This window comes from Sylvia atricapilla, chromosome 15, assembly GCF_009819655.1.
Source record: "Sylvia atricapilla isolate bSylAtr1 chromosome 15, bSylAtr1.pri, whole genome shotgun sequence".
In the NCBI taxonomy this organism is placed as follows: Eukaryota; Metazoa; Chordata; class Aves; order Passeriformes; family Sylviidae; genus Sylvia; species Sylvia atricapilla.
The window spans coordinates 10179948-10205103 of record NC_089154.1 but is presented as its reverse complement, the minus strand read 5'-3'; the positions used below and the strand labels follow the sequence as shown (position 1 = coordinate 10205103).

Below are 25156 nucleotides of genomic sequence, written 5' to 3'. Positions count from 1 at the left end.
AGATCCGCAGCCCCCGCTGGCACGGCCCAGCACCGGGGCTCCCAGCGCTGAGGCCCGCGCCAGCGCTCTGCGGGGGCGGCTGGCCCCGGCCCAGAGCTCCCGGCGTCCCGCGGCAGGGGCCGGGCCGGGGATATTCGGCTGTGAGGTGGAGAAAGGGTGTGGGGGACCCTTGGACAGCGGGACAGGCACAGGAGCGCAGGCAGGATAGGGCAGGGCAGGAAGGACGGAGCGGTCAGTTGCCGGCAGGACAGGACAGGACAGGGCAGGGCAGGTAGGACGGAGCGGTCAGTGCCCGCAGGACAGGACAGGACAGGGCAGGGCAGGTAGGACGGAGCGGTCAGTGCCCGCAGGACAGGGCGGTGCGGCAGGGTTACCACAAGAGGGCAGCACATGCGCGCCTCAGCGCCGCTGGTGGGCGGAGCTTTAAGGCTCTGGGCGGGGCTTCAACGTGGCGTAGTATGATCCCGCCCTTCATGAGCCCCGCCCCCACGGACACCGCCCCCTCAGGCCCCGCCCCAACCCACCGCGTACCCTTGAGCCGGGCACAAGATGGCGGCTGCGACGCTCGCCGGCCGGATCGGCCGCTCAGGTGCGCCCGGACCCTGCCCCGACCGCTCCTTGCGGCGGGCTCGGCGTGTCCCCAACCCCTGCTGCCTCTCTGTGCCCCTCCCTTACCGACAGGGTATCCCTTACCGACAGGGGGCTCCACGTGTCCCCCTGCCGTGGGTGGGGTGTATCCTCCTTGAGTGGCTCCCGTGTCCCGCCCTGGCCGTGCGGAGCGGTTTTGGGGGGCGCACCCCACACCTGTGGGGGCTGTGTTCTTCCCGTCCTCACTTGTCTGTGTCCCCCAGGTGTGCTGTCCCTGTGGTGCCGTCCCCCAGCGTGGGACAGGGCCACCCGGCCGCCCCACAGCCCCCTGCAGCCCCCTGGGCTCCCGCTCGCCCCGTGCCGTTCCTTCAGCAACAACAAGATCCAGGTGGAGCTGGACGAGAGCTCAGGTATGGCGTGTGGCACCTCTGCATTGTCACCCTCAACCTACGGGCATTGTGCGGCACAGGCAGGGTCCTTTCCACCCCGTCCCATGGCATGTGTGGCTCTGGGCGTGGAAAGTCACCAAAGCTCCAGATAATGCAGCTGCAGCTGCTTAAGAGCCTCAGGGAGAAGTGTTTGGGACTCTCACCAGTTGTGGGCTCTTCAGGTGGCTGATGCTACAGGCAGATCCTGGCTGTCATTGTCCCCTGCCTGTGCATTGTCCCCTCTCTGAGGGTCCCTGGCTTGGGCACCTGGTAGAGTGGCAGTGCTCCGTCAGGGAAGAGTGTTGGGAATTTGTGTGACCTGGCTACCAGCAATAGCTGTCATGGGACCATGTCCCTGCAATGAACAAAGGTTCCTGTTCTTGTGGCTTCCCACCTGCTTTCAGGTGCCTGGGTGTGTCCTCGTGCTGTTCCCAGCTGGACATGGCTGCAGCACCCAGGCTAAGCACTCAGGGAGGACCTTTTTGGTAGGGTAGTGCAGTTTGGGCAGGGACAAGGACTCAGAGCCCTTCCCATGGTGCTGACAGGCTCCAGCAGGTGTGTGACCCCCTGGACACAGACTGTTTGCTGTGACAGAAGCTGCAGGCTCGACCTTCCCCATTGAGCCCAGACAGAAGGGAATGCTGGGTGCTGTGACCCAGAAGGTGACTGGGCTTTGGGACACGTGGGGTGCCACCACGCACGGCCTGGTTTGTGCTCCAGGTCCACCACCTGCTGAGTGACCCTGGCTTGTGGGTGGATCGGGGCAAAACAGGACCTTGCTCTTGGCTCTGCTGCTCTGGAAGCTTTTAAGTAGCCAGGAGTGCTGTTGAGTGGAAGTGGGAAGACAGAGTTTGATGAGGGAAACAGAGAGGTGGGTGAAGCTGCCCTGGGCAGGGCAGCGTGAGCTGTTGTGAGGGCAGTCTGATGTCTGTGTTTACCCTGCACAGGCGTTGCCATGATGAAGTTCAAGAGTCCCCCAGTCAACAGCCTCAGCCTGGAGTTCCTTACAGAGTTTTCCATAAGCCTGGAGAAGCTGGAGAACAACCGGGCCTGCCGGGGAGTGATCATCACCTCTGTAAGTGTTTGCTCCTGCTTGGGTCACTGCCACAGGAGGGTCCCCAGGCACCTTGGATTGACTCTGAGAGGAGGGCAGGGGGCTCCTGGAAGGACTATGATCTTTCTTCTGTGCCTTTTTCTAGCAGAAGAATGACAGCCAAGTGTTGTGCTTTATCATGAAAATCAAATTTGCCAACCTGACACATCCTGTGACATCTCCTGGCTCACCCACAGGGAGCTGCTGGGAGATGCCAGTGCTTATTTTCAGATGTGGTGTGGGGACGATGTGGTGCCTGGGAATGGGACAGGACAGGTTTTGTGTCATGTGGCTGATGTACTCACACAGAGACCCTGACAATGAGAAATTGTGTTGCAAATAGAGGCCCAGCAGTGCAGGCCATGGCAATGGGATAATCCAGGCTGTGGGAGCACCACGGACATATTTTCAGAACCCCAAAAGACCTTGATTTGTATCACATATTCATCACTTTCCTTTCCCTCAAGCTGCCAGGCTGAGAACTAAAGGGTCCTTCCTTCTCAGTGACATCTGTCTTTTCTCAATTCCAGGCTGTCCCCAAAATATTCTCATCTGGCCTGGACATCACTGAGATGTCTGGGAAGAGTGTGGAGCACTACACTGAGTTCTGGAAAGCCGTGCAGGAGATGTGGCTCCGGCTCTATGGCTCGAGCATGGTGACAGTGGCTGCAGTCAACGTATGTCCTTTGGGCCTGCCTTCCTCAGGTGGGATTGTCACCTGCTGCAGCTGCTTTGGACTGTGTGGGCAGGGACAACTGAAAAACCAGACTGAAATTCATCCAGGGATGTACCTGTTGGGTTGTTCAAGTGAAATTCGTGTCTGTCAGTTCTGTGGGCTGTGGGAAGGTATGGAAGCGTGGGATGCTGCAGGCTGTGTAAGCTGAAGGCACTGTTGGGTTATAGCAGTATTTCAGCATTTCCAGCAGGTTTTGCTTCTCCAGCCGGGTTCTTGGCCAGCAGGGAAGTGCTCCTGGAGTCTCCGTGTCTGTGGATGGATCATTACATTTTTGGTGTCTGTTTTAATTTCCAGGGTGTGCTGCCCTGCAGCTCACACGGTGGTGTCTGTCAACAGCCCCCCGAAGGCACTGGTTTCTCTCAGGCTCCTGTGCAGGGCTGAGCAGCACTGAGCCGTGGAAAAGATGGTCACAAATGGAAGGGAAATCTTCCTTGTGAGGGGGGTGAGGCCCTAGAACATGTTGCCCAGAGAACTGAGGCTGCTCCATCCCTGGAAGTGTCCAAGGCCAGGCTGGATGGAGCTGATCTGAGCAACCTGATCTAGTGGAAGGTGTCCCTGCCTGTAGCAGGGGGCTTGGAATGAAACGAGCTTTAAGGTGCCTTCCAACCCAAACACTCCTGTGATTCTGTGAAACCCTGATAAACATCAGAAATCTTCTTTAGGACTGTACCGAATCAGGTGATCAGAAATTTGGGGGACATCTGCTCTGTCTTCCTGGTGTCTTCCATGCTCTGGAGTGATCAGCAAGGCTGGGGGGGTGTTTGTAACCATGTCCTGGACTCACTCTGTCCTTCTCTCTGCCAGGGGTCCAGTCCAGCTGGGGGCTGCCTTATCGCCCTGTCGTGTGACTACAGGATCATGGCAGAGAATCCCAAATTCGGCATCGGCCTGAACGAAGCCCAGCTGGGCATTGTGGCCCTTCTGGTAGGCCAGTGCCTCCCACTTCTAGTATCATGTGTAGGTCTCTAGAAAGAATTCATCTTCAAGGATGAACACCAGTTCATCAGGTCATGGCAGTGTGGTTTGTGTGTCAGGGATCAGATATTTGCAGCTGCAGGAGATGACACCTCATTTCTGTCCTGTCCTGCCCTGCACATATCTGCAAAGCTTTCAGGCTACGGAATGTCCCTGCATCTTGCACCAGCAAGGACCTCAGTTCTGGCCCTGCAACTGACTCCAGAACTAGTGCTGGGAGATCTCATGGGTCAGGCTCAGTCTGGGAATAGGCTTTTCTCTGGGTACACACTGTGTACCTGCAAAATCCTGTGGTGTGGAGATCCCTGAAAGCACAGGGGCACAAAGGTACACACAGGACCTTGTTTGCCCTAGGAATGTATAAAAACACTGTTGGGAAGGAGTTTTCAGTCACACCAGGTGGGTACCCACAGACACTGAGAGTAAAAAGAGCAACTTTCGTGCAGAGGAGAGGGAACTCTCTTGGGGTCCTACCAAAAATGGCTCTTCTCACACCATTTTCACATTGTGATTGAGACCACAGCTGCTGTTCTGACCCAACCTGAGGAACTGGGGCCAGAGTGCTGTCAGCTCTTGGTGTCTTGTTGAGTTGCCCCTGAGCATGGCTTTCCCTCCCATCTCTTGCAGGTTTAAGGACACGTTTGTGAATGTTGTGGGACACCGAACTGCCGAACGCTCCCTCCAGCTGGGCTCCCTCCACCCTGCACCTGAGGCCCACAGGTTGGGCCTTGTGGATGAGCTGGTACCAGAGGAGAAGCTCATGGAGAAGGCGGCAGCTGTCATGGCACAGTGGCTGGCCCTTCCTGGTAAACCTCTGGCAGAAGCAGAGGGGACCTGATCTGAGTGGGAGGCGCAGACGGCAGGGCTGGTGCCTGGGAGTTGTGTAACAGCTTCCATTAAAAGGGGAGGTTTGGATGGCTGGGAGGTAGGAAAGCTCAGCCCAGCAGTCCTGGCAGCCTTGGGCTAACAGAGAGGGGCACTGTGCTAACGTTCAGGCACATGGCTGCAGCTCAGTTCATCCTGCCAGCCCTGCTGAGTCAGTCTGGAGGTGTCTGAGCTCCACAGACAAATCAAATCCTCTGTCAGTGGAGGTGTTAGCCCAGAAAGCTGCCATGGAGCTGAGTGAACAGGCTGGGTGAGAGCTCCTGGATGGCTGCCAGGCTGCTTTTGTGGTCTGAATCAACTCTTGGCATTCTGGAAGGCAGTGATGGGGCTGTGGATGAGGACAGGCAGACAGCACAGGCACCGTGTGTTGGGCTGCTCCATGACTGCAGCACAAGGTTCCTGGGCTGGGAGAAGGCTCTCCACAGACTGAGCTGTCCCAGCCCATGCCACCTGTCCTCCCTGCTGTCCTGGTGTTAGAGTCACACCTCACTCCCCAGACTGGGAGCATGTCTCAGCTGTGCCCTCACCTGACTTACAGGAGGTCCCGTGCAGATCCTTCCCCTAAATCAGAACTGTCTGGGTGAAGGTGGCTTCAGCACCCAGGTACTGGAGCAATTCAGGGTTCCCAGTGTCTGAATGGAGGGAGTCAGTCCTCGTTTCATTGTCACTAAGTGCATGAATAAAACATCTGTGCCCCAGATGTGCTGCCACATCAGTGCACCTGGCTCTGTGAGCAGGTATGTGCTCAAGGCCAGTCAGTTCCACCAGCCACTGCTACTCCAGCAGCATCCACATATCCATGTGGAATGGCACAGGCCCAGGGATGAGCTCGAGGGAAATCTTGCTGGCTTTTGTACAGCGTGGTTGGCAGAAGCAGATTGTCTTGCAGGGATTGAAGGGAATGGTTCAGGGGAGTTTAGAGCCCCAGCAGTTTCAAATAAGAACGAATTTTGTTTGGTTACTGGTGTGTATTGGAAGTGGATATTGGGCTCTGGAGGGCACAGAGAGAAGGAGGTACACAACTTTTTGCCAGTAGATCAGTCATTTCACCACTGAGCAGTACAACCATAATTTATTATATGAGAATTTATCCAGTTCAGCTCCCAGCTGGTGGGTTTTTCTTACCCCTTTCCCTGCTGGTTTCAGGAGCACTTTGCTGTATGATCCCTCCCCATTAGACCTGCATTTGGTGGCATGGAGGGCTGGTCAGGGGTGAGGTCAGGGCACGTTCCTCACCCTTGCTGTCCTCTCTGCAGACCACGCCCGCCAGCTCACCAAGACCATGATGAGGAAGACGGTGTTGGATCGCCTGGTAGCTCACCGGGAGGAAGACATCAAAAACTTCGTCACCTTTGTCTCAAAAGAGTCCATCCAGAAGTCCCTTCGCATGTACATGGAGATGCTGAAGAAGAGGAAGAGCTGAGGATCCAGCTGGTCCCTGGGAGGTCGAGTCACCCTCTGAAACGCTGCAAAAGCTGTTGGTCTCACAGCGAAGCCACCTGCAGTGCCAGCAATCGGTGACGTGCCACCTGCTCCCATGGCGCCCCAGTGCCCCTTCCCTTTGTGCCTGTAGAGTGCCTGACACCACTGCTGCCTTCTCCAAGGGCAGGGAGAGCCACTCAGCCCCCAAGGAAAGGACAGGGACAGAGTCTCAACAAGCTGTGGCCTGAGCCCAACGTCCTTGGATGTCCTCCCTCCTGTCCAACAGTTAATTGTGAAATGAGGTTTGTCAATAAATCTTCAATGAGGTAGGAGATTGATGCTTTGCTCCATGCCTTGTCTGTGGTCACAGCGTCCTGGCTGGTGGGCTGGGGGTCTGGGCACAACCAGCTGTCATCCTTCTCCAGACTGGGGTGTGGGGCAGCCCATGCACAGTACTTGTGTTTGGGGCTGAGTGGAACACCTTCGGTGGGGATTTGTGGTGGGAGCTGGAGCTGGATCCTGGTCTGTGGCTGCAGGAGAAGCTCAGGCTGCCAGTTTCACCTCGACAGGGTAGTGGTCACTGACTGCCAGGGCCTGGAGGAGGGCAAGAGGTGGGAGATGTTCAGTGAGCCACTGCCCCTCGCTGCTGGGGCTGGCAGAACCTTCTGCCTGATTCAGGGGGCACACTGTCCCCAGCCCCAAGACACTTGACACACAAGGCTCCAGTTTTGGCACCTCTCATGGCGAGGTGCCCAGGCATGGTTTGGGGTGAGCACTGGCAGAGTGCCACCTGCCCTCCAAATCCCCCATGTCTCATCTGGGGTCTCTGTGCCAGTGATGGGTGGTTGAAGGTTGGCTTAGGTTACCCCATACCTTTAGTCCTGCCCATAGAAGACCATAAAAAACCCTGTACAATCTCTTCCCAAAAGGGACAGGCAGTGACCCCAAACCCCTGTCCTGTTTCCACCCATGGGTCACCCTGAGCCCCTCGAAGAGACAAGGGCAGCCCTGCAGCCTGGGCCAGCTCAGCTTTGGTGCCTGCTAGAGCCCCAATGTGTGATCCTGGCTCACCTCCTCCTGGTCCAACTGGAAATCACGCTGGAAATTGTAGATACCAGCTGAGTTGGACACGATGCTCCTCTTCAGCTTGTTGCCACACACCACGATCCTGCAGAGGAGATGTGATGAATGGTGGGTGCCACTCCTGGCCCTGCTGGCAGTGCAGGGCAGGCAGGGAGGTGTCAGGGAAGGGACAGTGGTGCTGTGGTGGCAGCCCTCACCTGTCATAGGCACAGTCTGACTTGCCCACAGTGGTGTCGGCGCTGTCAGGGATCAGCCACTTGAAGATGTCGCTGGTGCGCAGGCGGATGGACGCCCAGTCACCCGGCTGGACGTAGGAACAGTCGGCGTTGAAGTCCCCCAGGAACATCATGTTCTGCAGGGGAGATGGGAGGCTCGTGATGTGGTGAGGGGCTGTTCCTGCCACCTGCCCTGCTGTGGGGGTGGCAGGAATTGCCCTGCCAGGGAGCAGGAACGGGGTTCCCACCCCACCACTCCTGCACCAGCTGCGCTCGCCTCGAAACAGGGTGCCAATGTGGGTCAAACAGTCCCTGGGGCTCAGTGTCCCCCCCAGTGCTGGTGACACTCACATCAGTCCCCCACTTGTTGATGATGGCCAGGTAGACGTCATAGAGTGCATCAATCTCAGCAACAGCATCATGTGGGGCTGAGTGCAGGGGCACCAGCACAAACTCCTTCACCTCTGCCAGGGAAAAGGGATGTCAGCCCCACAGCCACCCCATGCCACAACCCATGGCCACTTGTTCCCCCACTTACTGGTACTGGGTGCTGAGACCCTCAGGATGAATGGCTCCCGGCTGAAGACATCCTGGGGGTCCTCATACTGGTAGGTGTCCACCACAGACACAACATCTGTCCTGTAGGAGCAAAAGGATGGTAACCCTGGGACTCGACACAACCCCTGTGTCCCCTCTGTGGTGCTGGTGGCCCTGCAGTGCCATGGCACAGGCAGCAGCACTGCCAGCCCCATTACCTGTAGATAAACAGGTACATCTCCTTGTAGTTCTCTCGTCCCAGGGGGCCACTGATCTCATAGTCATATGGGGATGTGGATGCGCTGCAGAGACACAAAGACAGGACAGTTATGTGGCTGGGACCATCCGGATTGGCTTTGGCATATCCAGAGCTGGGTGGCCCTAGGGTTTGCACCAGCTGGTCCTACTCTACAGTCCCCATGGGTCACTGTTCCCTGGTTGTGGGGTGACATGAGGTATAACAGGTCTGAAGCCCCCAGTGCCTCTCCCCCAGGTGGCTCCTTGGGCGCAGCATGACATGGGGCAGCTCCTGCCACCCTTTCTCTGCAGGGACATTCCTCACCTTCATTTGCAGCAGACCTAAATTAGGTCAGTGAGCAGCCTGGGGCTCTGCAGCACTCAGCGTCACCCTCCCTGCCCTGGCTGCTTTGTGGCCATGCTGGAGGGGACACGGAAGGGGCGAGGACATGGGCTGGGTGTACCTGCTCAGGAGCACTAACTTCCTTTCGACGGTAGCAGCAGCTGTCACCCTGCTGTGTAAGCTTTAGCCCACCCTAGCAGCCCCTTTTCCTCCTAGGGTGCCAGAACCACCCCCCTCAAAGCATCATCCACTGCTGAGTCCATCCAGGGGTCTCTCTGCCACTCACAGGGTCTCAGGGTGCAAGGTCTGCCTGTCCTTACTTCCCTTCTCTTGCTTCTGCCCTCTCTGGTTGGATTTTGGAGACAGAGCTTGCCAGAGCTGTAGTTCCTTTCCATCCTGAATGCTCTGGTGAGTTTACAGCTTTCAGAAGGGACTTCTATCACTTGTATCCCATTCCCTTCACTGGGTTTCCCAGTGTTGTTTGCAGTGTCTCCTCCTTACCCAGCACGTTTCTCCTATTCTTTCCAAAAATAAACTCTCTGTTGATGGACAACTTTTTTCTTTCCTCTTACTGTTCAGGCAGCTTGGCTTTCCCTGCTGGTGCTGCCATCCCAATCCCAGCCCTTCTGGTACCTGTTGAGCTGCTCCATGAGCTCGGTGACAGCGCTGAGGTCGGAGTCGCGCACCTCCTGCACCAGCACCACGTCGTAGCGGAGCAGGACCTGCCAGCCAAGAGGGACAGCTCAGGGCCAGCCTCCCACCCATCTCCCAGCCAGGCACATGGTTCTGGCTTCAGCACCATGGGGACTCATGTCTCTTGGTGCCAGAGCAGATGTCCCCAAGGAGAGGTCAGAGGGACTGTAGGTTGTGCCTCACACCCACCAAGCCTTCTTCTGTCCAGGCCATCCCCAGCACTGCGATGCCATCCCATCCTCAGCCACATCCTCGTGCCTCTGCCACAGGAGCCGTGTTGGGGTCTGTCCCAGCACACAGCTCACCCCACGGTGCACTGGCTGCACTCACGTTGATGATGATCTCTGCCACTTCCTTGTTGGACATCTTGGTGTCACCAAAGGCCTGGATGTTGAAGGCACCGATGCGCAGCATGGCAGTGGCTGGGCACAGGAGAGCCACAGCCAGCAGGGACAATTCCAGTGTCACAGTCCCCATTCTTCCAGAATTGATGCTGAGTCACAGGGATGCAGGGATGGGAGATGAACTCGGAACACTATTTTGGATTTGAGGTAGAGGAAAAAACATTTGGATCCTTCCAAATCCTGGTGTGTGACAGTGTGTCATGGTGGGCATTGCCCAGAACAGGCTGCAGAGCTGGTGTGAGCAGTCTGCCAGCTCACCAGTCCCAGAAGACAAATCCTGTCCCACTGCTGTGAGTCTGCCTCTTCCAGCTGCAGGGATCACTCAGCTCCACTCCCCCACCAAGATGTCTTCACGCCCACCAGCCCCATCCACCACTGACAGCATTCCAGGCCCCAGGCTGTTCCACATCTTCACCACAGCCCCCAGTGTGGGTAAGGAGGCTCCTTATCCCGTGTCCCAGTCCATCCCAGTCCCACCTGGTTGCCAGTTGAATGCTGAGCCCGGGATCTGTCCTTACCTTGCTGAATGCGCAGCACCTCTGCCCTCCCGGCAGCAGGATGGGCGGTTTTATTCCCAGTGGAGGTGCCGGCAAAGCAGGATGAGTCGGACACCCCCGTGGGGGTTTTGGCATAACTTTGAGCTTCTTCCCGCATTGGGAAACCAAAATTCCCACAGGGCGACAGGGTGGGGCCAGCCCAGCCATCCCTGTGCTGACGCAGCAAAGGACAGACAGGGAGACTTGGAAATGCTGGGGCATCCCTGTGGGACTGGATGAGTATGTGGGACCTGGGGGCTGCCATCTGGGTAGCACCTGGATCACAGAGTGGGCATGGTGGCCAGGCAGGAGGTGAAGGGTGCTGGCGTAATTAGAGGGAAGATGGTGTAATTAGAGGGAAGAGAAGGAAGTGGCCGGTGTCTGGGTCGGGCAGGTGAGCACCACCAGCCACGGCAAGAGAGGATGGCTTCATACCCTTGTAGCAGCCCCAATGTCACCCCACTAGTGACCCAAAGTAGCCCCAGGAGGGCTGACATTCCCCATGCCAGTCTATGGCATCACCATGGCCCATGGTATCACCCCGGGATGACAACGGAGCAGCTGGCTCTGACGGCTGCTCGTGCCAGGACTTGCCAGGCTCTCTAGGTTTTGTATCCTCACACCCAGTCTCGGGATGAGTCCCGTGTCCCCCGGTGCTGTGTCGGCACCGAAACCCCCTGGGAAGCACCAAACCCCCTGGGAGCTGACTCACGTCCTCCCCGCACCCTCGCTGTCAGCGCCCTGTCAGCAGCCCCGCAGCCAGGCAGGCTCTGCCAGGACGTGAGCATCCTGTGGAAGAGGATCCTGCACCCTGGAAAGCCTGGAGCCCCCCGGGCCCTTCCCTGAGTCCTGGCTTTTGCCACCATCAGCTGAGAGGGAAGCAGCTCTCACTACCCCAAAAGTCCAGGTCTCTTGGTGGCAGGAGGTCCCCCCAGCCCTGGGGACCTTGCTGGCTCTCTGGCAGGGGCTGAGGCCTGGGGCACCACGGGTTACTGGGGAGACTGAAGAGACCTCCCGTCCAGAGATGCAGAGGCAGGAAAAGACTCATTTTTAATGGAAGCAGAAAGCATAACACTTCCACAAGAACCCAAGAACTCCTTGCAGAGACAGTGGACAGCTTGGCTGGCACCAGTGGCACATGGGTTCCCACGAGGGATGTGTGCTGAGGTGTCCTGGTAGCAGCTGGTGTGAGGACAGGCTCACTGGGCTTTCAGGGTCACCTCCACGGGGAAATGGTCGCTGACAGCCAAAGCCTGCATGTGAGGGGAGAGCAGAATCACCCTGACCAGAGTCAACTCAAACCCTGAGCTCATCTGGACCACTGCCACTGTCATGGCTGGCTGGGACCCCAAGGCTCCACTCCAACCCCCAAAATATAGACCATACCCCAAAATACTCAATCTAGAGGGTCAATTTGGTACAACAGCTGGGGTCAAGCCATCCTTAGGAGCACCCTTGGGAACAGGAAGCCCTCCCACGTTCCCAGGAGCTATGCTGAGGCAGATCCCAATACTAGTGGACTTGTGCCCCACCCAGCCCCTCACTCACAGTCTTGATCTGGAGGTGGAATTTCTTCTCGAAGTTGTTGACGGTGGCGGAGCCAGTTACAATGCCTCGGCGCAGGGCAGTGCCGCAGGCGACGATGCTGCCGAGGCATCACGGGGGTGTCAGTGCCCGTCACCCCTCCCCGTGCCAGCCCCCCATGCCAGCCCCTGCCACGGCTCCCACCGGTCGTAGGCGCAGTCGGTGGTGTCGGCCACGGTGGTGTCGGCGCTGTCGGGGATGAGCCACTCGCAGGCGCTGAGGGAGCGCAGGCGGATGGACGGCCACTGGGAGCTGGTCACGTAGGAGCAGTCAGCGTTGAAATCACCCAGAAGGATTATGTCCTGCAGGGAAGAGCACTGTGTCCTTGCCCATGCACCTTATGGGCAGCAAGGGCTTCTTAAAATCTGAAGGGGTGGCTACAAACCCCCCTGAGGTGACCCAGTGTACAGGGAGAAGCCCCCAGTAACAGCAGGAGGGTCATCCAGCAGCTCCCTGGTGTGGTGGCATCTGCTCTGGTGGGTACAAGAGGCCTCCCGTGGGATATGTTCATCCCACCTGGCTGCCCTGGGGAGGAGCCAAGTTCCCCAACGCTGCTTACTTTAATCCCCCACTTGTTGATGACATCGGTGTAGACATCGTAGAGTGCATCAATCTCCTGTGCTGCATGGCTGGGCTCGGAATGCAGAGGCACCAACACAAACTCCTGGACCTCTGCTGGACAGCTGACCATCAGCCCCTGGCTTGGGTGCAGCCCCTGAGCAATGGGAACCCCAGGAAACCACCCCGGGCCAAGCTCCAGCTACTGGCCAGGAAAAGTTGAAGGGAAAGGGTGTGTTGAGTTTGGTGCTCTGCCTGTCCCTCAGACTGGAAATTCCAGTGGGGAGCTGCATGCCTTGGTGCATTGTTTGGGGTTTGCTGCTTTTTTCCCATTAGCATTTCCAAGCCAATATGGTTTTGGGCAGGACATGGGACAGTGTGTGTGCCCTGAGGAGGTTCTCAGGGGGTGGAGGTGATGGCATGAGGTAGGCAGTGGAACAAAGTGGGAAATGGGACATGATGGGAGACAGAAGGGATGGGGGATGACAGGTGATAGGAGATGGTGCATGTGGGAGATGGCACCCAGCCAGAGGAAGCAGGTGGTGGGATATGGCACAAGATGGGAGGTAGCACACAATGGGATGTAGGACACGAAACAGCTGGAGAATGTGAGATGGCACACAACTGGAGAGGACTCATGGTGGGAGATGACAGGTGATTGATAGGAGCTGGCACAGGGTGGACAGCAGGCATTGCTGGCCATGCTGGGCAGGGACAGAGCCCCCCTGGGCATCCATGGGTGGGTCCCTGGTGGGGGCTTGCAACCCCCTATATTTGGCAGGCAAAGAGCGCAGATCTGGCTAGGCTCAGGCCTGCATGGAGGGGACCCAATGCCAGGTCTGGGCATCCCCAACGTTGGGTCTGCTCACGTGTGGGGGTGAGGAGAACTTCACAATGAAGGGCTCCCTGCTGAAGGTGTCATTCCCACAGGCTTCGCAGCCATCATCGTAGTAGTAGCTTCCCAGCACAGAGACCATGTCTGACCTGAGAGAGGAGAGGAGGGCAGCCCCCAGCACTGCTCTGGCCCCAGCCAGGGCCCCCAAAGGTACCCATCCCCTTTGGGGGTGCTGGGGAGGGCAGCAGGTGATGCTTGGCAGCATCCCTTACCTGTAGATGAAGAGGTACTGCTCCTTGTAGCTGGTCCGACCCAGGGGGATGCTGACCAAAAAGCTGTATGGGTTCTCCCCAGCACTGGGAACAAGTGGTGGAGAGGGTGAGAGGAGGCTCCTGGTGCTTCCCAGCTTCCATCAGGCTCTCTCCAGCTGAGCCAGAGGTGCCCTGGCATAGCTGGAATCCATCCTAGAATCCCCTTTGCAGGCACTCCCACACCAAGCCAGTGGGGTCACCTGTTGAGCTGGTCCATGAGGTCATTGACAGCACTCAGGTCGGCATCCCGGACCTCCTGCACCAGAATGATGTCATACTCCGACAGGATCTGGAGGGACAAGCTCAGGGCTACTCTCACCTGGCCAGGAGCTGCTCTGGGGGGCACCCCTTGTTGCCTGTTCTGGGCTGCAAAGGCTCCCAGGCTGGCAATGGGAAGGCAGCAGGGACCTCAGGGCCAGGGAGGGGACTCCTGTTTTGGAGGGGGCCTGTCTGTCCACCACCCACCAGCCTGGCAGCTGCTCCAAAGGAGGAACCTGGGCAGCACCAAATGTCACCCAGCCTTGATTGGGGATCAGCAAGAGTGGAGATGGCCTGAGGTGGGAGATGGTGATGGGGGACGAGCAGATGGGTGGGTAGATGAAGGCTTGGACCTATGAATGGATGGATGGATGGATGGATGGATGGATGGATGGATGGATGATGGATGGTGGATGGATGGATGAAGCAGGTGTCCCACTGCCCAAGCTGGCTGCTCCCTGAAGAGCAGAGCACATCCATGCCTGCTCCTCTCCCCCAAACTCACAGAGACGATGATGTTTGCGATGGTCTGGTTGGATATCTTGGTGTCCCCAAACGCTTTGATGTTGAAGGCGCCGACCTTCAGCGCAGTGGCCACGTGCAGCAGCAGAGCTGTGACCAGCAGTGACAACACCAGCCTCGAGGCTGCCATCCCGTGCAGAGGTGCAGGAGAGGCTCAGCTGTCCTGCCTGGGATCAGGATTTGGGACAGACCACAGGGATGACCAGGGTATTCCCACTGGCCATACTGGTTTCACTGGGAGGCGTCTGTTTCCTGGTGAACCACCAGGATGCAGGGATTGTACACCTCTATTGCATGGGGCTTTATCCTACCTGTCCCTCCTGGAAGGAGACCAGATCACTCACAAGGCTGGAGTGGAAAATTCCCTGGCAAACACGTAAATGCCATTTCATGGTGACACAGAGCAGTCACTTCCTCATTCCTCATGAGGAAGAGCTCAACCTGGACAGCTCTTCTGGCCTGGGATTGGTGGCAGTGGCCAGGGACCCCAAAGTCCCTTGGCTTGTGCCTCTCCCACCTTTCCCTGGATCAGCACCAGAGACCCCAAAGACCCTACAGCAGCTGTGCTGGTACAGAGCAAGGGATGGATCCTCTGTGACACCCCTCCCCACCTTCCTCACAACCGTGAGGTGTAGCATCCTCTCCTGGGGTAACCTGCCCCTCCCCTGCCAGCCATCCCCCAGCAGTGCCCCTGCCCCATCCTTACCCAGGCTGGCTCCCTCAGGACCCTCTGCAAAGACTGTGCTGCAGCTCCCACCCACGGGGGAAGGCATTTGGGAAGTATTTCCCATGGCACTCAGCCTGGGGTAATATTTTACCAGCGTGTGGGATCTGAGCCCTGCCCAAGCCTGGGTTCCTGAATGCCTAAACTCACCCAGAGCCTGATAAATGGGCTGAGAGGATGGGCAAATGCTCCAGCTTTTGGCACATATCTCAGCCTGAGAAAGGACTTGCTGGACTCAGGCTCATTTTTCTTTCTGGGGCAGCTGCTCAAGTTAAATCCTCACTTTCCCCACTTGCACTCTTGCTGCAAACTTCTCTCTAACACCACAGTCTCTTCAGCTGATAACACGACGATTTGGCAATGCCAAAAATCCCCCAAAGCCCCATAAATCCTCCCCACTCCTGGAGAGCACAGCAGTCTCTGAACCTTCAGGCTAGAGGCACCTTCGAGGGGCATATTCATCCCTGAGCTGCAGCAAGCAGCAGAGCTTGGCCCACCAGAGCATTGTGGTAAAATTGAGCTGGAAGAGGTGACACTCAAGGGGAGCTCCTGGGGGGTGTGGGAAGGGAGGGGAGCAGGACCTACCTTTGATGTTGTCCACGGGCTCTGGAAGGGGAAGGACCTGCACCTGCATTTATGGAGAGGGACACTGTCTCCTTGCCAGCTGGTTGCCCAGCCAAGGATCATGTGAGGCCTCAGGCTCCATATGGCATTTTTCACGGAAGCAAAGGTCTGCTCAGTGAAAAAAGAACCCTTTCAACCTCTGCCAATGGTCCCCATCACAGGTAAGGTCAAGAAGGGATTAAAATGCCAACAAGAGCTCTGCAAGATGAAATGAATCCCAGAGACCTTGTGTGGGGATCAGCAGCTTCTCGATACATGGCATGGGCAGCTCTCACTCACCAGATACAAATTCTCTTTAAAAGTGTTTTTTCAGCAAAACTAATCATTCCCATCCAGCACTCACATTTCCAACAAGCTGTGAGTGTGCTGGGGCCAGCAGGAGCCCATCCCAGTGTGGGTCTTTGGATGTGAAGCCAAAAGCCTCAAAAAAATGGCAAATCCCTGCCATGGTGCCCACCCCAGACCCTCCTCAGGAGGTCACCTGGCTCGGTCCCGTTCCTGGGAGGGCCGTGCAGTGCTTGGGGGTGGCAGCCCTACACACCAGCCACTCCCACAGCTCACACAGCCCTGTCCCAGCGGCCTTGGCCGATGTCCGGGTGCTCCAAAGGCAGCTGCCGTGTTTCCCAGGAGAGCCCCTGCAGTGTGCAGTGATCCTTAGGGGGCTGGGGGGCCCTGGCAGCCCCTCCGCTGGAGCCAAGCACCCTCCAGAGAAGGGGTGCTCCCCACACTGGGATCAGGGCTGGGCCTAGACCTCCCCAAAAGGCTTCCCAGGTTGGACCCAGGGGTGAATTTCCCCAGCCGAGACCCTCCATGGTCAATCCCTCTTCAGGTCAGGAACCCAGACCAAGGATCAAGACCCTCTGGAGCCAAGGTCCCTCCAGAGCCTGTCTCACCCCTCAAGAGAGAGTCCCAGGGCTTAACCCCACTTCTGAGCCAAAATCCCACAAGGACCAGACTCCTTTCCTGTCAAGACCCCAGGGCTGGACCACCCTCAGGGCCAATATTCCCCCAAAGGCAAAGCCCCAGGGAGCTGTTCTGTCACAGTCAAGAGTTCTCTCACAAGTCAAGAGTCCCTGAGTCAGCCCAAGGACCAGCCCCCAGGGCCGATATCCCCCCAGTACAGACCCCTCCATGCTAAGACCCCTTGACTCAACCCCAGGGCCAGGGGCCAAGATCCCTCCAGGACCAAGCCCCCCTCAGGGCCAGGCTCCTCCCGAGGCTGAGCCCCGCTGTCTCAGTCCCTCAGGACAAGCTCCCCGCCATGTCCAGGTGCCCCAGTCCAAGCCCCTCTGCCCATCCCGGCCGAGCCCCCTGACCCCCCGAGGACGGGCCCGCCAGGGGGCGCTACCGGCTGCGGCAGCGCGTTATCATTTTTGGCCCGGTCGAGCCGCCGTAGCGCCCGCCCGTCCGCGCCGCGGAGCGGAGGCCGCGCCGAGCGGGGCCGGGACCGGGACCGGGCCGGGGCCATGAGCGACATCCGGCACTCGCTGCTGCGGCGGGACGCGCTGAGCGCCGCCAAGGAGGTGCTGTACCACCTGGACATCTACTTCAGCAGCCAGTTGCAGAACGCGCCGCTGCCGCTCGTGGACAAGGGCCCCACCGATCTGCTCGAGGAGTTCCTCTTCCAGGTCCCCAAGGAGCGCGGCGCGCCGCCCAAGGTGCGGCAGAGACACCCCGGGCGGAGCGGGACGGGCCCGGGAGGCGTGGGGGACACAGCCTCGGCGAGTGGGCATGGAGGGCAGGCCACAGATGCTCAGGGCAGGATCCCTGCTGGAGCCTGAGGCCTCGAAACAGCACAGGCTCTCTCCGGCGCGGGCTGCTGCTGGAGGCTGAGGGCTCAGATGGGCAGGGTTGGGTCTCTGAGGCTTTACTGCTGGAGACTGAGGCCCCAGGGCAACAGCACGGGGTCCCTGGGGTGCTGGTGACAGTTTTTTTGGCAAGGAGGGGGTTGGTGGCAATCCCTGATGGATTGGCCAGGATTCAGGGCCCCGGGGAGATGTGGAGCTCGAGGCGCTGGGGACTGCCCACAGCCCCCGAGTGCTGCAGCTGGCCCCTACCTGGGTTTTTGGGGGCCTCAGAGAGGAGCAATCAGAAACCACAGCTGCTGGTGACTATTGGGGTACGTGGCCCTGCAGCCCTCAGTGCTGCTGAGTCCAGCTCTGCCCCTCAGCAGTGTCCACAGTACTGTTATTTGCAGAGGGAGGAAATATTTCCCCCCCAGCAGTGTCAGTCTCATCTCTCAGTTGGTGGGCAGCACTTGCTGGTGCTGCAAGGACTAGCCTTGGGTATCCAGGTGTTCAAATGAAACCTGGAGCCTTTCAGTGTCACCAGATAAGTGCAGGGGTGGTTCAAGAAGCCTGGATGTGTGTGCTGTGCATGAAGATTGAGTTCCTCAGCCCAAAGAGAAGCTCCGAGCCTTTACTATTCCTGTCTTTTCATTTAGTTCGTGGCCCTTCAAGAAGCTCTGTGCATTTTACAGCTTTGCTTTTGTTTTCTTGCAGAGACTGACCCCACTTCAGGAACTTCAGCTGCTTGAGATCATGTGCAATTATTTCCAAGAGCAGACCAAGGATTCAGTCCGGCAGGTCATCTTTTCATCTCTCTTCAGCCCTCAGGGGAACAAAGCAGATGACAGCAGGATGGCTTTGCTGGGGAAGCTGGTTTCCATGGCAGTGGCTGTCTGCAGGGTTCCTGTGCTGGAGTGTGCTGCCTTCTGGCTGCAGGTACAGCTCCTGTGCAGGCAGGGATGGCTTGGGGAAGGGGTCAGGGGCTGCTCCAGGGCGGGCACTGTGAACTGGGGCACAGCTGGTCACAGTCAGCTGCTCCTCCCTGGCAGTTTCAGCTGCCCCCATGTCTGTGCTCATGTCCATTCCTGTGCTCTGGCATCAGGGAGAGCTTTGCCAATCCATTCATGTGCTGCACTGGAAGAAAAACTGGGTGTTTTTTACTGTCAGTGAAAATTTCAATAATCCCCCCTAAACTCTGCATATTAAAAAGGCTCAGTTGAGGGTTTGACCCACGCAGGGAGCAAATCTTGGCACTTATAGTCATGTTGCCTGAGAAGCTGACTCTGGAGTTTGGGAAGTCCTTCCTGATGTGCAGGTTTTTGTGTGGAAGAAGAAAATCCCTGTCTTGAAATTTAGGCACAAAATACTTGTGTCTGTCTTCTATGAATGCACTAGGTTGGGGATCTCCTCTGTATGCTCCTTTCCCACCGAGGTCCCTCGCTGTGGGGTTTGGGAAGTGCACCTTTGTTCCTTCTGTCCTTGTGGGAGGTGCAGAAGTCACAACTGGCACAGGGGCAAGAGCAGAAGGCTGTGCTGGGAGGAGGCAACCAGCCCTGTTCCCTTGGGGTCCCTTTATCCCACATGGTGAGCCTTTGGGAGAGCAGGATGGAATGTTACCTGGACAGCAGGAGAAGGTGTATTTTTATTTCAGATGGCAGCTTTTAAGTGACGTGAGGATTCCACAGAATATTTTCCACATTAAAAATATCAGGCATGGCAACTGAAATAGTTGCTCTGGGACTGAACCAGTTGAGCTACAGGCCTGTGTTAGAATCATGGAATCACAGGATGGTTTGTGATGGAAGGGACCTTAAAGCTCATCCCATTCCACTCCCTGCCATGGGCAGGGACACCTTCCACTATCCCAGGTTGCTCCAAGCCCTGTCTAGTGTGGCCTTGGACACTTCCAGGACAGGTTGGAGAAGCCACAGCTTCTCTGGGCAGTTTCTGTCAGGGTCTCACCACCCTCTAAGTCAAATACTGGTCTAAAAGGTTTCAGTTTTAAGCCACAGGTGCTGTAAACTCAAAATATCACCATCTATTTTAATATTGCAATACAGTGATTTTATTTCTGTGGGAGTGGGTGTGTGATGTGCTGAGAGCAGTTGCAGTGCCATGTGGGGAAGGAGGGGACACAGCCCTTGAAGCAGCCCGTGGCAGGTGTGACCTGGTGTCCCCTGTGTGCTGTCCCTGCAGCGGACCCCAGCTGTGTTCTGTGTGAGGCTGGCACGAGCCCTGGTCGATGACTACTGCAACCTGGTGCCAGGCTCCATCCAGACCCTGAAGCAGATCTTCACTGCCAGCCCTCGCTTCTGCTGCCAGTTTATTACATCAGTCACAGCTCTCTATGACCTCTTCAGGTAAGTGTTTTCCAGCTCTGTCTTTTCAAGTGAGAGGTGCAGAGTAATGCACCGTGAATTAACTGTTGCAAGAGGTTTAATGCTGGAATCCTAAAGAGGTGTTACCGTGTCATTACTGCCAGAAGCAGCTCAGGGTGTGGCTGTTGCCTCATCTGGCACTGGGGTGAGAATAAAAATAACCTCTCTGTGGCTGACTTAGAATTCCAGTGTTTTGAGTTGGAATGGACCTTAAAGCTCACCTTGTTCCACTCCCTGCCCTGAGCAGGGACACCTTCCACTAGACCAGGTTGCTCCAAGCCCTCTCCAACCTGGCCTTGGACTCTTCCAGGGATTTGGAGTCCACAGCCTCTCTGGGAATTGAGAGAGAGTCTTTGCTGGAGAAGCAGCCAGGAACATGTGACACAAAGGGCGTTGTCCTCCACAGAGGGCAAAGGACATGGGACCTTGTTGACTGAGCAGCTCTGAGAGTGAAAGTTGATCTGTCTGGGCTCAGTCAGCCTGAGAGAGACTCAGGGCTGCCTGTCAGTCTGATCCCTTCCAGAAAGGGGAGAAACAGGTTCTGAATGTTGGCAAGCTGGAGCAGGATTTCTGTGGAGCAATGGTGAGAAACACAACAACAAACTCCAGTGCACTCTTTAACTGTGTGTGGACCTGCCACACTTGTAGGTGTCTAAAACAAGATTGATTTTGCTCTACTCAGCCACAGAAAGCTCATGGTAGACCAGAGAACAACCATACATGAAATACCAGCACCACTTATAATCAAGAAAAGCAAATGCTACTATTGATAAAGGAAATGCTCTGCATATTCTTCTCCAAATAAACAGCTTGGCATTACCGAGAGTGAAAGAGATGTTCAGGTTTAGCCTTTATGTTGTTTTTATGAAGTATTTAGTAGAGCTCAGGGCATATTTTATATCCCATCATCACGTGAGAACACATGTCAGAAAGGAAATAACTTGAGTCACAGGAAGTAACTTTTTAATTCCTTAGTTATTTGAGATGTTTTGATGACACAAGAAAAGGGAGCTTGCTCTTCTAATCCAGCATTCCCTCTGTGACAGGATGATGTGTCAGGGTTTCTCTTGTCATGTTCAAGTTCATGACTGGCTTTCATCACTTCTCACCTGAAGCTTTACATAATCTTATAATCCTTTACCTGTTGTGTGATTGTGTTGTTGCATTGTGTTTTTCCACAAGACGTGTTGTTTAGGTAAGTAAATATTAAAAGAAATGAGTTAAATTATTGGCACTTCCTTCTCTTCACCCAACAAGTTTTTCCTATTTCTGCTGCCCATTGTACTTCCTGTGGCAAGGGATAAATGGAGACTGAAATTAGGGAAAAAATGAGCAGATGATGGGTGGCAGAGAAGAAAATGACAAAAGATGCTTTGCTGGGAGAGGGAATAAATATCAATGAATGGTGGTGTCTTTGGAATAGGTGGGGAAGGTGAAGGTGACAGGAACATAGTTGTGTCTGCCCTGGAACAAACTACCTTTGGTGTCTTGGGAAAAACAGCAGAATTGGGGAGGTTCTGAAATTGTAATTGGGACAGCATAGGATGGGTGTGTGTGAGAGACTAATTAGAGCCTAGATTACAGTCCTGTGCTTCAGTGCAAGGCTCAGCTTACCCCATGGTAACTTTCCTGTCTCCAGATGACCTCATCCCTCCCTCGGATCTGCTGGAGCTGATCGTCTCCTGGATCTTTGAGGACCCTCGGCTGATCCTCATCACCTTCCTGAACACTCCCATTGCAGCCAACCTGCCCATCGGGTTTCTGGAGCTCACCCCCCTGACAGGGCTGATCCGCTGGTGTGTCAAGGCTCCCTTGGCCTACAAAAGGAAGAAGAAAGCCTCTCTCTCCAATGGACACGCTCCCAACAAAATTGCCAAGGACTCGACCTCAGGAGAAGACAGGGATTGCCACCAGCTCTATTCCAAGCTGCATCTGAGTGTCTTGCAGGTTCTTATGATGCTCCAGGGGCATTTAACAGAGAAAAACCTTTATGGGCGCCTGGGGCTGGTGCCCTTTGACCACGTGGTTCCTCTGGTGGAGGACATTAACAGACTGTCTGATGAACTCAATCCTCTCAATGCATCCAAAGAGATTGAACTTGCTCTGGACAGGCTGGCTCAGGCTTTGCAGGTGGCCATGGCATCAGGAGCTCTCCTGTGCACCAGAGGTGAGTTGTCTGTGGGGTTGGCAGAGACCTGGCAAGGAATTTTCTCTTCCAGAGTGCAGAAGTTGTAAGAGGCAGTTTTGGGGTGAGGGGAGTAAAGATCAAGGTGTTCACAGCATAATTAGTTGTTTCCCCCTCTTAGAAGGTGGCAGTGCACAAAATAGTTCAGGAAAAATAGCTGGATGGAGAATAAGAAAGGAGAGAGCACTGCTGTGGGTGAGTCAGGCATTGCTTTGCAGAGCTGGGGCTGATCCACAGCCCTGCACTGTGCACCAGGGGTTCTCTCTGGGTGCCTGGCATGGGGACACTTTGTTCCCTCAGAATTGCCTGTAGCTATTTAAAAAGCACTATTGGATTTTGTTTCAGTTTAAGTTCTCTGAGTTTGCCTGCTGGAGAAAAGACCATGAAGCACATAAACCCCTGGGTGGGTGTGCTAGACAAAGAATTTGAAAAGCAAATAATACTTCTTCAGCTGAAGCTTCTGGGACTTCAGCTCACCTGTAATGAGACCCCGTTACAGCGTGTCCATATTCAGTTAAACACACTAAAAAAAGGGCAGCTAACGTGGCTTTTGTCTGGCTTTTCTGTCTTCAAAGCCAGTTCTTTCCAAAAGACATGCAGAGAGATAAAAGGGAAGTGACCTAGCACCGGGCAGGGTCAGCCACACAGACTTTTCTTGTTACATTCTCTTGAAAATGGGAAGTTTTAGGTTATACCAATAGACTTGAAGCTCTCCAACTGCTGGGATATTTAGTGCAGACCACAGCTGCAGAGAGTGGCCTCTGCCTAAGCAGGGTTCTGATGCTTTTGTCCTGGCTGAACCAGTGCTGCTGGTCAAATTTCAATGTTCTTCTTCCTAATCTTTTATGAAGGAACTCTGAGTGTTATAAGAACAAGCAGAAATCAGAGGGGTTTGATCTGAGGGCTGATTTCAGCTGTGTTTGTTCTTAGCTGGAACATTCTGAGCACTTGCTCTTTCTGTGGAAGGTAATTCAGTGTAATGGGCTGCTGAAATACCAGATATTTCAATGTTTTGGGGTTGTGTTTATCTACAAAGGCAGGAGTTTGTTCTCAAGCTATTCCTGAAAACACTTTTTCAATGGGATATGTTGTTAAATTCCTTGGTTCTAGCTATTTTGCTTTAGCAGAAGTTTGGAGATGGTAAAAATAGTGCAGTTTCTGGTTGATAGGTTCCAGCAAAAAGAACCCAAACCCATTCTTTATAGTTGCAGTGGTTAAAAATCCCCAAACCAATACAAAACAGGTACTGGGCAGGGTCACACCTTGTACTTCCTATGTCTCAGTTACTTCTTGTTGATGTATTGGTACTGCACAATCCATCCTCAGGCTTGTCTGTCTTAAATGTCAGACATACAATAATGGGGCTGCTGGGGAAAGTTGGTGAAATGGGGAAACATTTCCTCTCCTATGAAGGTTTGGATCTGAGAGAGGGATTTTGCATCTCTTGTGATGATGATGGTGACAGATTACTGATCATTCAGTAATCTGTAATTATTCACTAAAATTCATGGTGTTCAGTAATCTGACCTTCTAGAAAGGACAGCAGAGAGGAAAACCACTCTAATTCTGCCTTATCCTTACGTTAATCTTGGTCCTCTTTCAGATGACTTGAGGACTGTGTGCTCCAGGCTACCAATAAAAGTAAGAGACTTTTTGAAGATTTGGATTCAATGTTCCAAGGACACTTGAGGGCTGCTGAGACAAAATTTTCCTCTAAAATCTGTATTTGTGGACTTGGCCTTATTCACGTGCACTTTAGCACAAGGATGAAGGTTACACAGGGCTGGCTGCTTCTTCCCTGGATCCCTGACAGCAAGGGGCTCAGTGCTCCATCTGTAGGTGATCTTGCCCAGCCTGTGTTATAACAAAGGCACAGGAAAGGGAAATGGAAATGCAGCAAGGAATCTGCCCCTAAATGTCCCATCTCTAATCCCCACTGGTTTTACATGACTCCAACTCAAATTGCTTTGGCCTTTTTGCAAAAGAGCAGAGCTTAAAATTAAAGGGGAGAAGAGGGAGGAAAAATGTCCCTTGAGGCTGTAAAAGAACAGAAATTGTGTCACTGTTCTCTTTGGCTCTCAGCTGCGCTGGTTGAGTTGAATGTGAATTGTCCTCTAGAGCCGTGACAAAATCTCTTCTAATAATTCCCTCTGTCTGAATTTCTTCCCACAGCTGCTCCAGCTGGTGATTTCAGGTCCAGTGCAGCAGCCGACCCCCGGGGCTCTGCCCCCAGGATTTTACCCCCACATCCCACACCCCTCCACTGGGGTACCCGGGCACCCGGCGCTGCCCGCGAACCCCGCGCTGCGGCTCACCCCGTGCAGACCTTCATCCAGGAATGACATTCCCATACCGGCCTATCCGCTAGCCTTGCACAGTGTCCCCAGCTTCCATGAGTCCGAGGAGGCTTCACAGACAAAAACCAAACGCCTGGGAACCACATTTCCTGTCTGGAGCAAAGCGGAGCTCTGCCCGTGCCGGGGCTTGGCCCTCGGGCAGCGCGTGGGGGCTGCGGCGGGTTTGGACGTGGGATGCAGATGCTAAAGCAGATCACAGGGACAAAAGGAGGGGATGGCAATAAGCAACATCAATTCCAAACCTCTGCTGTGTGGGAAATCGTTTTGCTCCAATGGTATGATATTCCTCAATCGTGTTTTGCAGCAGCCCGGAGCTGTTTACAGCGCGGTGAGCCCGGCTGCTCTGGCTGTGGGAGGGCCAGAAGGGAAGGCCTTGTGTGATTTTTTTCCCAGCTGTTCCACTCCAGCCTGCTTGTTTCTTTGTAAATGTTTGTATCTATAGCTACAGAGTATGTGTACACTGTATATTTTTGGAAGGCAAACGTTTGTTTCGGAAGCACAAGGTAGAGTAAAGCAGCACTTCCTATTAAAGGAAACAATTTAAGAAGCATAAAACAAACTGCTGCTCTTTTTTTGAGCAATTAGAGGAATTAGAACAATTTCAAACAATTGGATTATTCTCTTTCCAGTGATTAGAAGATCTAACTTGTCAGGCCTGTGCTGGGATGGGGATAGAGCCCATCTGTGGCTGCAGTGACCCATGGGGAGGTGCCCTGTACTCAGTCAGTGCTTCTTGAAAATTTGGGGTGAGATCTGGAGTGTTTTGTTAATGCTGGCTGGAAAACTGGCCAAGGGCTGGCAGTGTAGTGCTGGCCAGCTCTGAGTGCAGCATGGGAGTGCATGGAATCATCCTGGAAG

At 55.1% G+C, this 25156-nt stretch overlaps 4 protein-coding genes across 4 annotated transcripts; 2 read left to right on the top strand and 2 right to left on the bottom strand.

The window, feature by feature from the left end:
• Positions 1-490: 490 nt before the first annotated feature.
• Positions 491-6459, top strand: ECI1 (enoyl-CoA delta isomerase 1). The gene is given in 8 exon segments (XM_066330142.1): positions 491-589; positions 852-998; positions 1964-2091; positions 2640-2786; positions 3650-3759; positions 3761-3769; positions 4448-4626; positions 5962-6459. Coding segments are annotated over 8 exon segments (927 nt in total). The 5' UTR covers positions 491-549; the 3' UTR covers positions 6129-6459.
• Positions 6460-6561: 102 nt separating this feature from the next.
• LOC136368123 (deoxyribonuclease-1-like 2) lies at positions 6562-9982 on the bottom strand. The gene is made up of 8 exons (XM_066330139.1): positions 9566-9982; positions 9176-9264; positions 8181-8264; positions 7964-8064; positions 7777-7889; positions 7408-7562; positions 7199-7295; positions 6562-6721 (listed from the first exon to the last, which is right to left on the bottom strand). Exons 1-8 carry the CDS (start codon positions 9710-9712, stop codon positions 6671-6673), a joined length of 837 nt encoding a protein of 278 aa, XP_066186236.1. The 5' UTR covers positions 9713-9982; the 3' UTR covers positions 6562-6670.
• Positions 9983-11206: 1224 nt separating this feature from the next.
• LOC136368124 (deoxyribonuclease-1-like) lies at positions 11207-14410 on the bottom strand. Its single transcript, XM_066330140.1, has 8 exons — positions 14227-14410; positions 13664-13752; positions 13425-13508; positions 13183-13301; positions 12319-12434; positions 11904-12061; positions 11724-11820; positions 11207-11428 (listed from the first exon to the last, which is right to left on the bottom strand). The coding sequence occupies exons 1-8, from the start codon at positions 14371-14373 to the stop codon at positions 11375-11377; spliced, it is 864 nt and encodes a 287-aa protein (XP_066186237.1). The 5' UTR covers positions 14374-14410; the 3' UTR covers positions 11207-11374.
• A 2575-nt stretch (positions 14411-16985) lies between these two features.
• INTS15 (integrator complex subunit 15) lies at positions 16986-24442 on the top strand. Its single transcript, XM_066330138.1, is given in 8 exon segments — positions 16986-17249; positions 18093-18314; positions 19575-19729; positions 21385-21923; positions 23545-23582; positions 24114-24246; positions 24249-24269; positions 24272-24442. Coding segments are annotated over 8 exon segments (1338 nt in total). The 5' UTR covers positions 16986-17057; the 3' UTR covers positions 24310-24442.
• The last annotated feature ends 714 nt before the right edge of the window (positions 24443-25156 follow it).

Bases quoted from the DNA above. Each gene is read 5' to 3' on its own strand.
- LOC136368123 (XM_066330139.1), bottom strand. From the start codon at position 9,712: ATGGGGACTGTGACACTGGAATTGTCCCTGCTGGCTGTGGCTCTCCTG. The intron at 9,265-9,565 runs GTGAGTGCAGCC...CTTGGCTGGCAG, and splicing joins TGGCAGAGATCATCATCAAC to GTCCTGCTCCGCTACGACGT. The intron at 7,296-7,407 runs GTGAGGGCTGCC...TCTCCTCTGCAG, and splicing joins TCAGACTGTGCCTATGACAG to GATCGTGGTGTGTGGCAACA.
- LOC136368124 (XM_066330140.1), bottom strand. From the start codon at position 14,373: ATGGCAGCCTCGAGGCTGGTGTTGTCACTGCTGGTCACAGCTCTGCTG. The intron at 13,753-14,226 runs GTGAGTTTGGGG...TTGTCCCTCCAG, and splicing joins TCGCAAACATCATCGTCTCT to ATCCTGTCGGAGTATGACAT. The intron at 12,062-12,318 runs GTAAGCAGCGTT...TCTTCCCTGCAG, and splicing joins TCAACAAGTGGGGGATTAAA to GACATAATCCTTCTGGGTGA.